Source organism: Globicephala melas, chromosome 1 (assembly GCF_963455315.2).
Source record: "Globicephala melas chromosome 1, mGloMel1.2, whole genome shotgun sequence".
Classification (NCBI taxonomy): Eukaryota; Metazoa; Chordata; class Mammalia; order Artiodactyla; family Delphinidae; genus Globicephala; species Globicephala melas.
In genome coordinates, this window is record NC_083314.1 from 105,024,132 (window position 1) to 105,038,237 (window position 14,106).

Below are 14,106 nucleotides of genomic sequence, written 5' to 3' on the forward strand. Positions count from 1 at the left end.
ATGGTGTGTTCATTTCTGCTGTATAACAAAATGAATCAGCTATACATATACATTTATCCCCATTTCTCCTCCCTCTTGTGTCTCCCTCCCACCCTCCCTATCCCACCCCTCTAGGTGGACACAAAGCACCAAGCTGATCTCCATGTGCTATGCGGCCGCTTCCCACTAGCTATCTATTTTACATTTGGTAGTGTATATATGTCCATGCCACTCTCTCACTTCATCCCAGCTTACCCTTTCCCCTCCCCGTGTCCTCAAGTCCATTCTCTAGTCTGCGTCTTTATTCCTGTCCTGCCCCTAGGTTCTTCAGAACCATTTAAAATTTGTTTTTAGATTCCATATATATGTGTTAGCATACAGTATTTGTTTTTCTCTTTCTGACTTACTTCACTCTGTATGACAGTCTCTAGGTCCACCCACCTCACTGCAAATAACTCAATTTCGTTTCTTTTTATGGCTGAGTAATATTCCATTGTATATATGTGTCACATCTTCTTTATCCATTCATCTGTCGATGGACACTCAGGTCGCTTCCATGTCCTGGCTATTGTGCATTTTTCAAATCTTAAAGAATGTCATTCTATATTCACTCAAAAACCTATGCTAACACCCGACAAATTCTTCTCTTTCCTGCCTGATAACTTTAGTGAATATGCAAAATAAATATTCTACTTTGTCAACATTTATGGCACCTTTGGTATCACAATATAATGTTAAACATATTTTTCTTATCAAACTGCTGATCTTGACAATTTAAACAATGCTGATTGTTTAAAGCCCTTTATGATTTCAGGACAGTCAGTGGCTCCAAATACAATCAATTACTCTGCAGACAGAGCAACAATTCCTTGGGTCTTGTAAGGCACTTGATTGAAGTGTAACATTTTCTCCCAGCTACCTTCAACTCCAGAGCACAAAGAATCACAACCCATGTGGGGCTAAAGATCCGTTAGGAAAAATGACTCCGGCCAGAGACTGCAAAAAGGAGGATTGCATGGCTTAGTTTTGCAAATATAAATTTTGTTTTAGAGTTGGAGGAGAAATCAAAGAGGAAACCAGCAAGTGCAGCTTTCAGCCTCCAGGAAGGAAGGACTACAAGAGCTAAACCTGGATGTGCTATTTCAGTTCAAGGAAAGGGGGAAAATTTAATTTTGCAAAGTTTCATTTCTTTTAAAATAAGTGTAATGCTATGGCTCAGCAGGCTATATGGAAATGTGTATAGAGTGTGCACTAAAGTGCGAGGCTAATTTCCCTAGAAAAAAACTGGGAGAGAAAGAGAGAGAAAACAGACTCCACTCTCCTAAAAACTCTCCAGTCTGTCGAGGAGGCAACTACAGAGTACAGTAAAAAAAATGACGGCAATACTTTGACAAGAACGCCTACAGAGCCGCTCAGTAGAATAAGAGTTAACATTCTCCTGCCTGACAACTTTACAGCAAAGCCCAGAAGAGGAAGCCAGAAAATTCAGAAAAACCAAAGCTTAAGTCTGACTATATTTTTAAATTTCATTTTTGGTTTCTTTATACTTGAGCAGAACTCAGTCCCGCAAACGTCTTCTTCAACGGCGGCAGATGTCACCTTGGAATTCTCCCAGAGGCAAAGTGCTAGATTTGGGGCAGTTCTTCTTCGGTCACTAAGCCGAGGTGGGCTGGGTTGTGCCTGAGCTGACTGAACTTCGGACCCGTAGAAGCACCTGCATTGGCACCATCTCATAGGATGCACCCAGGCTAAGGGCCCGGGGAGGTAGGCGAGCCAGGTATCATTGCCTTCGGGGCGAAAGCCGAAATCACAGCTAGGAGAGGGCTCTGCTCCTTGTCACGCTGTTACTCGGCTGCAGATTCCAAGGCTCAGCCTGACGCGCGCAAAGAGCCCGGGAAATGCCCTGGGGGCCGGAGAGGAGCCCGGAGCCAGTACTTTCTATTAAACTCGGTAAGTACTGCGCTCCCGCTGGCGGGGACACTGCATCGCCAAATGGAAGGGAGGGTTCCCTCTCCTCCACCTCGAACTCCTTCCAACCGCCACCTTTTCCTTCCCAACAGACCTGCCGCCCATTCAGGCGGACATCTGGGTCGGTGGCCTGAGGGCAGAGCTGGGAGTCAGGGGGTCTGGGTGGCTGGGACTGTGGTTCCCCTCAGCACCTGGAGCCGCCAGTGGCCGAAGGACACTCGCGCTTGACGGCCGATTGAATCACGGGTGAATCAGCCCCTGCAGGGTTTCGGAGTTTCCTACAGGGAGGAGGCGGGGCCGGGGTGTGGATCCGCCAGAAGCAGCCCAGGGAGGCTGCTGGAGCCTGGCTGGGGGCGGGGAGTCGGGAGGAGGGGCGGGGGCGGCCGTAGGGCCTGCGGAGGCGCGGGCGTGCGAGGGGCTCTTTAAAACGCGCCGGGCACGGGCTCCCACAGACTCGGGGTTTCTCGCGCCCCTCCTGCTCCATCCCGCAGCCCCAGGCGCCTCCAGTCCAACCTCCGCAGCCTCCCCGCCTCCCCAGCCTCCGGGGCGCAAGGAATCCTCCCGACCTCGCCGTCAGCTCGTGAACATGGCGACCCCCACCGGGCCCCGGGTACCCTGCTACGAGGCCGCCGTCGCTCGGGCGCTCCTATTCGGCTGGGTCCTGGTCCGAGTGGCCGGAGCCACAGGTGAGCGGCACCCTCCCCTGCCCCCCCCCCGAGCCCTGGGGCCCGCCACCGGGAAGAGGGAGGACAGTCCTGGCTGGCAGCAGGCTCGCCCTGCCGCCCTGAGGTGCCACCCGCCCGGGACCCGCCGCCCCTTCTGCTAGAGATGCTTGCTCGTGGCGTCCAGCGTTGCCTAAGTGCGTTCGGGGCTCTCGCTTGAAGTTTAGGAAAAGAGCTTCCCAGGGAGCCGACACCTTGAAGGTGGTGGGACGTGGCTCCTCACCTGCACGGGTCGGCGTGCAATGTTTGAATGTTATCCTTCATTATATATGCACTTTCCATAATAAAAAGCGGCTCTCGGTCTTATCTTGATCGTCTGTGTTTTAGATTGCGTTAGAGGCAGTCCCTGCAAAATGTCGCTTGGACTGGAGCAGGCACCACATTGTGCATGCCCTGTAAGCCTGTTGTGTGTGCGGGCAGGGCAGAGGCTGATCTGCTGAGAACTGGCCAGGCAGACCTTAACACTAAGGCATCCTAACCGAATACATCCGACGGTGTTAACAGGCTTAACGGCTGCACGGTTGTCTGTGGAAGTTTCAGTATAGAGACATTTTAGATACAAATGAAAAAAGTCAAGGTTTGGGTTTTTTATTGGATGCAGTCCTAACTCTTCTTACACATGTGGGCTTTGTCCTTTAACGTAATTTATGGAAAACCCTTCCTAGCCGGCTTTCCCTGCTAAGTTGAACCTGGAGTCCTGCCCTTCCCGAGTTGGGCCGTGGACACCCTGGGCCACTGATGGCTCCTGGGCTGTGCTTCCAGGTCATTATCACAGGGCTTTCCCCCATGAATAATTTCAAACAAGGGTTTCAAGATCCTTGTGCGTGTCCTCAGATTACCCGGTCAATCTTGCCATGAGGAAATTCTGGGTTTAGGAAAAAATTGCAGATTTTTTCTTATAATTCAGTTAAAGCTTTTGTGATTGGAAAAATATTAATGTGAGGTTTATGATGGTGTTGGGGAGTGGGAAGCTGTTTTATACCATCAACATGAAATCGTGTGCTGAGAAGTTCATGTAAACATTAATAGCTGTTTCTCTGTTGTTTAAAGGCACTACAGATGTAGTAGTAGCATATAATTTAACTTGGAAGTCAACTAATTTCAAGACCATTTTGGAGTGGGAACCCAAACCCATCAATCATGTCTACACTGTTCAGATAAGGTAAGCCAGGTACCAAAAAAGAAAAATAAGATTTTTGCTGTTTCCTGTGCTGAATATAAATGTCTTTAAAGCTGATTGATAGATGAGATTATTTAACAGATAACGAAGAAGAGGGCATTCATCATAATTTGCTGGCCAGAGCCATACTCTGTCAAGCCTGCAACATTTCCAGACCTTAAACTGATAGAACATTTTAATTGTTTTTGGAGATGACGGGGAAATTTGTAAGTGGAGTATAAGCTATGGATAGGAGAACCTTCTTGAGCAAGCCACGGTGGCACTGATCGCTGATAATTCATCTCATCTAAGTACACAGCTTTTTTCCGTGCTGTCTAGACTGCTAGCGGGATTTAACATGTTAGAGAAGAGGTGGGGAGGAGTTTGGATGTATACATTGCCTTTAAACAGTGTTTGATTCATTAATCTTTGGATTCATGATTCAAAATTCGGTTGCATACATGATCTTGGAGGGGGTCAAATTCATGACTCACTGAGCGGGAATGGAATACTCCTCTGTCTGCACCCTGAGCTGTCAGGGCTGCTCTGCTCATCCGTCCCCATCCCTGATTGGCAGCTGTCCCCAAGAGCCCCTAATTCAGCATATTCAGTCTCAATGTCCTCTTTTTGATGGTCGTCACCATATTCTTAGCAAGTTTTTGGTTTCTGAAATGTTCTAGGAAGCTTGGTAGAGCTCTTATTAAGTAGAGGAGAGCAGCTGTGGAAATTAACACTGCTTGTAAAAGGCACAAAATTATCGCTGGCTAAAATTAAAGGTGCTTTGCCATTTTGTTTAGCTTGTGCCAAGCCTTTTGTAGCATTTGGAATGCAGCTGCTAAGTATGGAGTGGGGCTTTTAGGTGGTTTTTTGTTTTTTTTTTTCCCAAAATCAACTTCATGACAACAATTGCCAAGGCAACACGGAAGAGAATTTGTGTGTGCATGCATGCTTGTATAGATACATAGAAAGATTTAAAGGAATTTCATAACTCGAGGTAATAATTACTATTATGGTCAAACTTGTCAAATCAGATTCTACTGGTTGAGAGTTAGTAATTCCACTGATACAGAGCTGAAGTTTACCTTAGTAGATGCTTTCCTTCTGGGTAGTGAAAATAAGATTTTAGGAGGAATGCTTACCTCCGAAATATATTAAGTTTGGTGAACACGAGGAAACATATTTCTGAGTTACCAGCTTTTGAAACATAAGCCTTTGTCAACTCAAAGTTCTTGGACTTTGCATGGCTGTTGTTACATAAGTGGACGCAGTCCCCTTGTGCAAACATCCTAGTGCAGAGCTGCCTCTTGGGGGCGCCCGCGGACCCGGGCTGGGGGTGGTTCCCGCCGCACCGGCCGTCTCCACACCTGTGCTGGAGGACCTGTGAGCAGTCCCTCGCCCCTGCCGGAGATCCGCACTCTTCGGCGACCAGCCCACGGGTAAATGGGATTCCTGGGTGAAGGGACCGTAGCAATCATTTTATAGAAGAGGAAACTGGCCCTGGGAAGGTGAGGGACTTATTCATGACTGCGCTGATGGGGCTCGCCCAGCAGGGTCGGGTACCACGGTCTACCCAGCGAGGCGCACCACCACCCCTCAGTGGGTCTCCCCCGGGTCTGATGTGGGGCTCCAAAGCCGGGAGGAGGAAAGAAAGTCATTCCCACTGGTCTCCTCAGTGCGCCTTCCTCCCTCCCGGTTTCTTTCCCTAGAGAAAGCGTCTTAACCTGCTGCTCCTCCTGACCCACCCACCTCACCACCAGCCAGTCCTCAAACACAGGGTGCCGCTGCTGTGTCTGAAGCCCCTCCTTGGAGCGCCAACTGCCTTTTTCCCCTTTGGAAATGTTCACCGGTGGTTGCAAAGTGTTACTGGCTCAAGCCTTAGCACCGACCATCCCTTGTAGTATTGATTCCATGAAACGTTCTGAATTCTAAAACAGAACTAACTCCCCAAGCTTGTAGAAAACAACTTGCTTCTTAATTGGAGAGTCTGGATTCTGTTGGGATTTTTTAGAAGTTCAGGCGGAACTTTTATTATTTCCAAATCAGGAGATTTTGCAATACCCAGAGGAACCTTGGAGGCGTTTATATTGTTCATGCTCATTATAGCATTCAGAGGAAATGAACTGCAGAATTGCCCCCTTCCTAACCTGTTCACAGCACTTCATGGCTTTATTACTTTTGATGATTTAGTTGCTTGTGCTAAATTTTGTCAGAGGACTGTGGTTGCTACTGTGAGCTGGAAGGAACCAAATGCTATCTCTCAGGCAGAGTATAGCCTCAGCACCCAGCAGTGTTGCTCCTGTTATCTGAACCATTTGTTTGCCATAGCAGTGGAGAAGAATCATCAGGTTCTCATTCACTTTTTAAAATAGAAATGATGTAATTTAAAAAAATGCATCTGGTCATTCTGGAATTAAGACTGCATCTCTACTTTTATCACAGAAAATTAGAGAAATCTAAGAGTATGTAAACTGATATTTCTGTATCAATCTTTATCTGTGAATTTAAGGACCAAGAGTGTGTTTACTCACACCCTCTTAGCCCGATTACTTAGTTCAGACTTTTAAAAAAATACTTATTTATGGTTCTCATGCCTGGATTTAGACAACTGAATCCATATGGCAGCTTGTTTTCCCCGGTTCAACCTGGAAATGTAAACCATCTAGTATCCAGCAAGGCCTGGCCATGTGCAAGCCCTAAAGCCCCACTGCGTGATGGGGGAGCACAAGGGCATGGAGCCCTGGTACCACCCTCACCTTAAGTGCTTTAATGAGATGTCAGTGCTGGGGGATGGGGAAGGGAAAGATAAATTCTGAGCAAGGAGATCTGGAGATTCCTGCAGAAGGTGGGATTGGAACGTGGCCTTGAATGAAGGGTAGGGAACGCTAGTGGTTGATGATGGGGAAGGTCAGGGTAGCTGTCAACTTATGTGGGACAGATGTGTGTGGATCCAGCTGCAGTGACATTTGTCTAGGAATTGTCTTGGTTCTGTAGAATAATTTCATTTTTAGAAGCTCTTTATATCATTTCAGGATACTTTCATTTTTGGCAGTACTTTAAATCATTTCCTCTTCAATGACATCTTACAAAAGAAAGCTCTGTCTTTCGTCAGGTCTCTTAGTCTCAGACTTTGACAGATAACCACCTGTGTTGTTGCTCTATAGTTTTTGACAGCACATCTTGTGAAAGTGAGGGAGGCATGTCGTATAATGAGAGGAACAGACCCAGCTCTCACCACATAAGCTGTGAGACCTTGTACAAGTTACCTAGCAGCTCTGTGCTTCAGGGTCCTCATATGTGAGGAAGATCCAATACCTTCTTGGAAGGATTATACCAAACAAAGTAACATGGCTGAGGGTCCAGTACAGTGCCTGGCTTATAGTAGATTCAATAACTGTTAAATAACCACACCAAGAATGGTCACAATAGAATGTAATAGGATAGAATATATTACATAGAACATAGAATGTGGTAAACAGAATATAATAAGTGGACTGTAATAAATAATTGGGTCTTGATGGAAAATTGCCCTTTATCCCACATAGTCATGACAAATCATCTACATTTTAAGGAAGATATTTAACAAAACGGTTCAGAGCACAGACCCAGTAGTCAAATTGCTGTCTGGCTCAAAATCCAGCTGTGTGACGTGGAGCTGGTCACCCAGTCTCCCTTTGCCTTCATTGCCTTATCTGTAAGAACAGAGACAATTACAGAGCCACCCGCAGGTTGCTGTGAGGATTCAAACTCATCTGAAGTGCTCAGCGTACCAAACGCCTCCTCGGGATCGCTTGTGGGAAGCTGCTATTGGAACAAGGCACCCCAGCCAGAAACCAGTTTGTCTTGTTGGATGCAAATCATAATGTTCCATTTCTCTTCCTTCAGCTCTAGATTAGGAAATTGGAAAAACAAATGCTTCTACACAACGGACACAGAGTGTGACGTCACCGATGAGATCGTGAAAAACGTGAAAGAGACATACTTGGCCCGGGTCTTTTCCTACCCATTGGATGCCATCGGTTCTACTGGGGAGCCTCCGTTTACCAACTCCCCGGAGTTCACACCTTACTTACAGAGTAAGTAGCTCGGTTTGTAGTAACCATTCATTCTTGTTTTAAAAACTTCTGAATATTCTTGTGAGCTTGTGACCCTTAGGAGCCATGACCTAAGAAAATATTTATCCATAAACACGTCTTCTTTCTCAGAGACTGGTAAGTGCCACAGGCCTCTTCGCTCATTCCGGATGTGGCAGGAGGTTCACGGAACGTGAACTTTGGAGTTGATAACAATGTCATCAAGTAGGTTTCTCCACCAGTCTGTCCCCAGACCCTACCAGTAACTGGCTGGATGAGGGGCAGGGAGTAGGAAATTCACTAAGCCTGGGGTTCCAGTATTTCCCCATATATATTTAGGAGAGTCTATATACCTCACTTCTGAATTTTCAGAAGTCCCAGATGAGGGTTTTTCACAGATGGTCACGAGTCCATGGGGACAGTTCCGTCTCCCTCCAATCTCATCATCGGGCTTGCTGACCTTTCTAATCGCTTGACCATGATCTGAGTCCTGTGATGTGCTGCCACTTGCCGGGCCAGCTCCCATCCTGCTTCCTTCATGCTGGTCTTGAAAACGCAGAATGCTTTTCTCCCCAGCCTTTGGCCCAGTAAACTGACTTGAGCGTCTACTAAGGGAGAGCAGAGGATTCCTGCCAAGTAGGAGACGTAAATTTTTTGTCACGGCTATGGTTCTGAACTAGGTATTTTAAATAAACACATGTAGCACATTGAGAAGAGTGAAATCAGCTGCTCTAGCAAGAAGACTTGGAATGAAAGTGTTGTGTTATTGGTGCTTTTATATTTACCCTTCTGACACCCAGAGGGGAGTTTCTCAAAGCAGGGATGGAGAGAAGGGGCCAGAGGGACAGGCAGCCGCCTTTCCCCTTAGCACCTACTTTGAGGGTGGAAATAGGCCCAGCCTCACCCCAGGTGAATCTGGCTGCCTGCCCTGAGCCCCCGTGTGCCAGAGCCCGTCTTCAAACTCCCCTAGTGCTTCTACCTGTGTGCCTCTCCCAGCACTTAGCTAGAGTAGTGACCCTACCCACAGCCGCCTGCAGGGTCATTGACATTTATTCTCCCTCCACTGGCAGCATCCTCATGATTCCTTTTTATAGTTCTTGAGTTTTTTTGTCAGCCACTGCAAATCCTTTTTTGGTGCAAGAGGGAAAATAGTTTATTTATTTATTTATGCGCTCACACACACACATACTTGCACATAGTTCCTGTTAAGTTATCGGGATTTGTTTTACTGTCCTTCAACCAAAGCACATGAGATAACTGAGCCATCAAAGAGACGTGGTGGTTAAAACTGGTTCCTTGAGGTACCAAGGACAGACATTTCTTGGGCTTTCCCACAGCCTCTACTTTATTGTATGTAAGATCTGGAACCTTATGCAGCTGTTTGGTTAACCACATGTGGCTGCTGAGCACCTGAGATATGGCTAATGCCCTAAGTGTAGAATACACGCTGGATTTTGAGAAAGATCTCCAAAAGTTTTTATACTGATTAAATGTTAAAATGATAATATTCTAGCCATATGGGGTTAAAAGAAATATATTATTAAGATTAACTTCACCTGTTCCTTTTTACGTTTTCTAATGTGACTCCAAGGAAACTTAAGGTGACATCTGTGGCTCCCACTACATTTCCGCTGGACAGCACTGCTGTAGAACGTCTCGGGGCCCAGCTCTGGGGCTAGGGAGTTGGTTCTATGAGCTGTTTCATGAGGGATGACCAAGTTGTTATTAACCATGATTAATGGGATTCTACGTTGTCTAGAATTCTTTGATTCCAACAAAGCTCATTTTCTGTGTTTTAGCAAACCTTGGACAGCCAACAATTCGGAGTTTCGAACAAGCTGGGACAGAACTGAATGTGACCGTACAAGATGCACGTACCTTAGTCAGAGTGAGCGGCACATTCCTAAGCCTCCGCGATGTTTTTGGCAAGGACTTGAATTATATACTTTATTATTGGAGAGCTTCAAGTACAGGAAAGGTGAGCGCTCTTTTGTTTTTATGACTCGTTTTAAATTGTAGATCCTTGATTTTACAGCCTACTTCTTTTCCAACTCAAATATCAGAGCGGGTGGTTGAGAGGACAGGGTGGCGGAGTGGGAGGGGCCGCTGTCCTGGTTTTACCTGTGACTTCCAGCTGCCTTGCTCAGGGCCTCCTCGGATACTCAGGTTCCTCAGCCAGGGGGCTGGACCAGTCATCTCCAAGGTTCCCACCAGCTTCCTCATTTCTTCCTCTACAGAGGATCCCAGAGACGAGATTTGTTTTCCATTCAACAATTAATACTTCATTCCTATTTTCCTTTACTGCAGATATCTTTTTTTAATTAATTAATTAATTAATTAATTTTTGGCTGTGTTGGGTCTTCATTTCTGTGCGTGGGCTTTCTCTAGTTGTGGCGAGCGGGGGCCACTCTTCATCACGGTGCGTGGGCCTCTCACTGTTGTGGCCTCTCTTGTTGCGGAGCACAGGCTCCAGACGTGCAGGCTCAGTAGTTGTGGCTCACGGGCCTAGTTGCTCCGCAGCATGTGGGATCTTCCCGGACCAGGGCTCGAACCCATGTCCCCTGCATTGGCAGGCAGATTCTCAACCACTGCGCCACCAGGGAAGCCCCAGATATCTTCTAAAGGGGCTAAAAACTGGGTTGGATGCGCCCAAACTGGATATCTTCATCCTTGGGAAAAAAACATCCTTAGCAGTTATCGGGGGAACTTGGTGAGCCAACTCACTTCCAATCCTTTATGTCAGATGTGTCCATGTAGGCTTTAACTACCACAGTGACTTAGTAAAGGGGGCAGAATTCCCGGAGCCCAGATGAATGAAGGACTCTATCTTTTAACAGAAAAAGGCCACGACGAACACTAATGAGTTTCTGATTGATGTGGATGAAGGAGAAAACTACTGTTTCAATGTTCAAGCAGTGATTCCATCACGAAGAGCTAACCAGAAGAGTCCAGAAAGTCCCATCGAGTGTACCAGCCAAGAGAAAGTTCTGTCCACGGGTGAGTGGCTCTACCCATGATCCATCTGGGAGGGAGGGAGGGGTGCCTTCCAGGACGAGGATTTAATTTCTTCAGGGGAAAACTGCCTTGGTTTTTTGTGGTTTTGGGGGTACTCATAATTTTAGGCATTTAGAGATGTTTCTATGTTGCTCCCTTGTATTAGCAAGTGTTTTTCTGAGCACGTACCATGCGCTAAGCTCTCTGCTGAGCCCTGGGCCCATGGTGCATGTTTAGGATTTAGCATCAAATGCAGATTTCTCTGAGCATTTCTTCATACTTAAATTCTGATTTGGGGAGCGTGGGGGGAGCTTCTGGACCAGGTGCAGCAGCACCTGATGCACATTTATGAGCACCTACTGTGGGCTGTTTCCACAAAGGTTTTAACCCACGAAGGGAAGGGACTGAGTCTATCAGGTATACCACGTGCATGTGTGTGTCCCTGGCCGGCACGTGTGTGTGTACATTATGTGCCACACCAGGGCCCTGACACCAAGTGAGGAGTGGATCTTATCTGGAGATGCCATGGAGGCTCAGACACGTGCATGAGGGTGAGAGCCCAGGAATCTCCCACCAGGCTTGAGCGGGTAGTGCTCTGAGTACTTTTGGGAACAAAAAGTCAAAGGATAGCAATAATGACCTAGTGCCTTGTTAAGATGTAATTTAAGCCTTTTAAAAACACTTAAAATTCCCTCCTGTTTATTGACACTGACAGAAGGAAAGGGCTCTCTTTCCCTCTGGTTCTGCACCATCTGGGCCCTCATACCCACAGCCCTCAGGTCCATCCTCCTAAAGCCAGCTTGAGTTCCGCTGCTCTCTGACTTCATGCACACCTAGATCGCTGCTTCCCCTGCCTCTTATCTATCTGCTGAATTGGGTCCTTTGAGAATGATTTCAAATGCCACCTCCACCAGGAAGCCTTCTTATTGCCCCAACCAGTTATCATCTCTTCTTTACTTGAATTTTGGTAGTGCTCTGCATCTCTCTTTGCACTGAGAGTTCAGCTTCTATAATCTTTGCCACCAAACTCAGCATCATTTTCAGCCACTTGTTTCTAACAGCCGTTCTTGCTTCCGTCTTCATGCATCTTTCTAGACTGTGAGCATTATCCAGTTTATTAAATCGTTTTCACCATTGTCAATTGCCCGCAAACATCTAGGGTTTGACAGATTCTTTCCTAATCGAAATGGGTTGTGGTGGAAAGAGCGCAGGAAAGAAATTTCAAGTTACGCAAAAACAGGATGGTGTAATTTGGGGTTATGCCTTCAGTTCTACCCACTGATAAATGGGATTCAAGCTCTCTCTCTGAGTTGACTTGGTACCTTTTATTTTTCAGAAATGCCCTTCATCGTTGTAGCAGTGATGCTTGTGGTCATCATCTTCATCATCGTCCTGTCTGTGTCTCTGTATAAGTGCAGGAAGGCGAGAGCAGAGCGAAGTGGGAAGGAGAGCTTGCCCCTCAATGTTGCATGAAAGATCCTGCTCTTGGATCTGCCAACTCTGCAGAACTCGTGTTGCACTGTGACCAAGAACATTTAAGGCAGTAGAATACATGGAAACACAAATGAGTGTTTGAAGCTTAGAGACCCTTGGGCTCAAAGAAAGCTCTTATCTGACCTGTTCTCACGATTAGCATTCTGGTTTCAACATCAGCATTAGACACTTTGGGACGTAATGAGCGGTACAACCAATTCCAGGTTTTTTAAATTTCTATTTTAATGCTGCAGCACCTTTTGCACATATCATGCTCTAGACTGTATATTTTCTACACTCAAGTTGAAGCCAGATCATCTAAGGAAAAACAAATGAACAAATGCCCTAAAAAATCCTGGGTGGATTTTTGGAGAACTTTTGAGAGGCCGACTTCAAACCATGTGGGAGAGTAAAATGGAAACTGGGTGGACTTTCTAACGTATGTCTGTCCTTTTGTAATATGGTGTTTAGGGTTTTTTTTTTTTTGAGTACTTTTGGAGGTTCGAAACAATTAGCAAACAACATTTATATGAATGTGTTAAAAGCAGAAGACTTGTATTTGGGGCACATTCGTAACATGCATTACAGTTTAGCACTTTAACTGACTTAAATGCTGTTGATGAAACACTTGACAGATAGCTGTATTTTTATAAGACTACTATACCAACAAATTACATAGAGTTTAAGATTTAAGGTACTTCACACTTTATGGTCAACATTGTACATATTTATAATTTGAAAAAAGGTTTTATATATGGGGATTTTCTATTTATAGAGGTAATATTGTTTGTATATATTGAGATTATTTATTTAATATACTTTTATATAAATAAAGGTAACTGGGAATTGTGACTATTTATTATATCTTATTTATCTTATTTAGTTATTATTTATGGTTTGGCCTTTGTATTAGTTGGCTCTGCTGCAGTAACAAATGACCCTGGAATTCTCAGTGGCTTATGACAATGGTATCTTTACATTACACTTACAGTTTGGTGGCTGTGGATTGACTACCGCTCTTCTTAATGTCTTCTCATTCTAGGACCAAAACCAAAGGTGAAGCCCCTATTTGGATCAGGGCAGAGGGAAAAGCAAAAAACTAGTAGAACGGGCAGCCATGTCTTCAAGGTTTAAGCCTCCTCCTAAAACTTCCACTCCAGAGTGGCTCAGTGTCACTTCTGGTCACATGCCACTGGCCTAAGCAAGACATATGACCAAGCCTGATAACACTCTGCCTGCCAGGAGGCACCACGAGTCACACAGCAACGGGCAGGGGTGTATGGTTTCCAGGGAAGGGAGGATTTTATACCATCTACTGCAGGCTTAGCGGGAGAGAGACCTTCCCATGGGCATCAGTTTGAGTTGCAGATGAGGGTTGGAGAGGAGAAGAAAAATTCTTCAGATTATTGAAAGAAAATTTGATAAAAGGACAATGTAAGATAAGGAGAGAGAGAAGTGGAGTTTCTAGAGTTATTAGAAGCAAACTAGATTGAGAGCTCTTTGTGGACAGGATGGGGTCACCGTCTGCTGCTCCTTGAGGGTGACCGTGCCAGTGGGCTCTTAGACATGGCTGAGTCGAACTACTTCACTTCGTCTAGAATGTCGAAATAGTGAGTTCTCCATTCAAATGCAAATAAAATCTAGCAGAACAGTCTTGATCCCACAACTGCACTGAAAGAGGATTCTAAGTAGAGATGAAAATGAGCCTCCTGGCACCTGGTTGAGCCCAGCCGTGTTTGCC

The 14,106-nt window shown here is 45.9% G+C and overlaps 1 protein-coding gene across 1 annotated transcript; it reads left to right on the top strand.

The window, feature by feature from the left end:
- Positions 1-2,349: 2,349 nt before the first annotated feature.
- Positions 2,350-13,222, top strand: F3 (coagulation factor III, tissue factor). Its single transcript, XM_030868718.3, has 6 exons — positions 2,350-2,633; positions 3,720-3,831; positions 7,711-7,901; positions 9,698-9,876; positions 10,736-10,895; positions 12,229-13,222. The coding sequence occupies exons 1-6, from the start codon at positions 2,534-2,536 to the stop codon at positions 12,363-12,365; spliced, it is 879 nt and encodes a 292-aa protein (XP_030724578.1). The 5' UTR covers positions 2,350-2,533; the 3' UTR covers positions 12,366-13,222.
- The last annotated feature ends 884 nt before the right edge of the window (positions 13,223-14,106 follow it).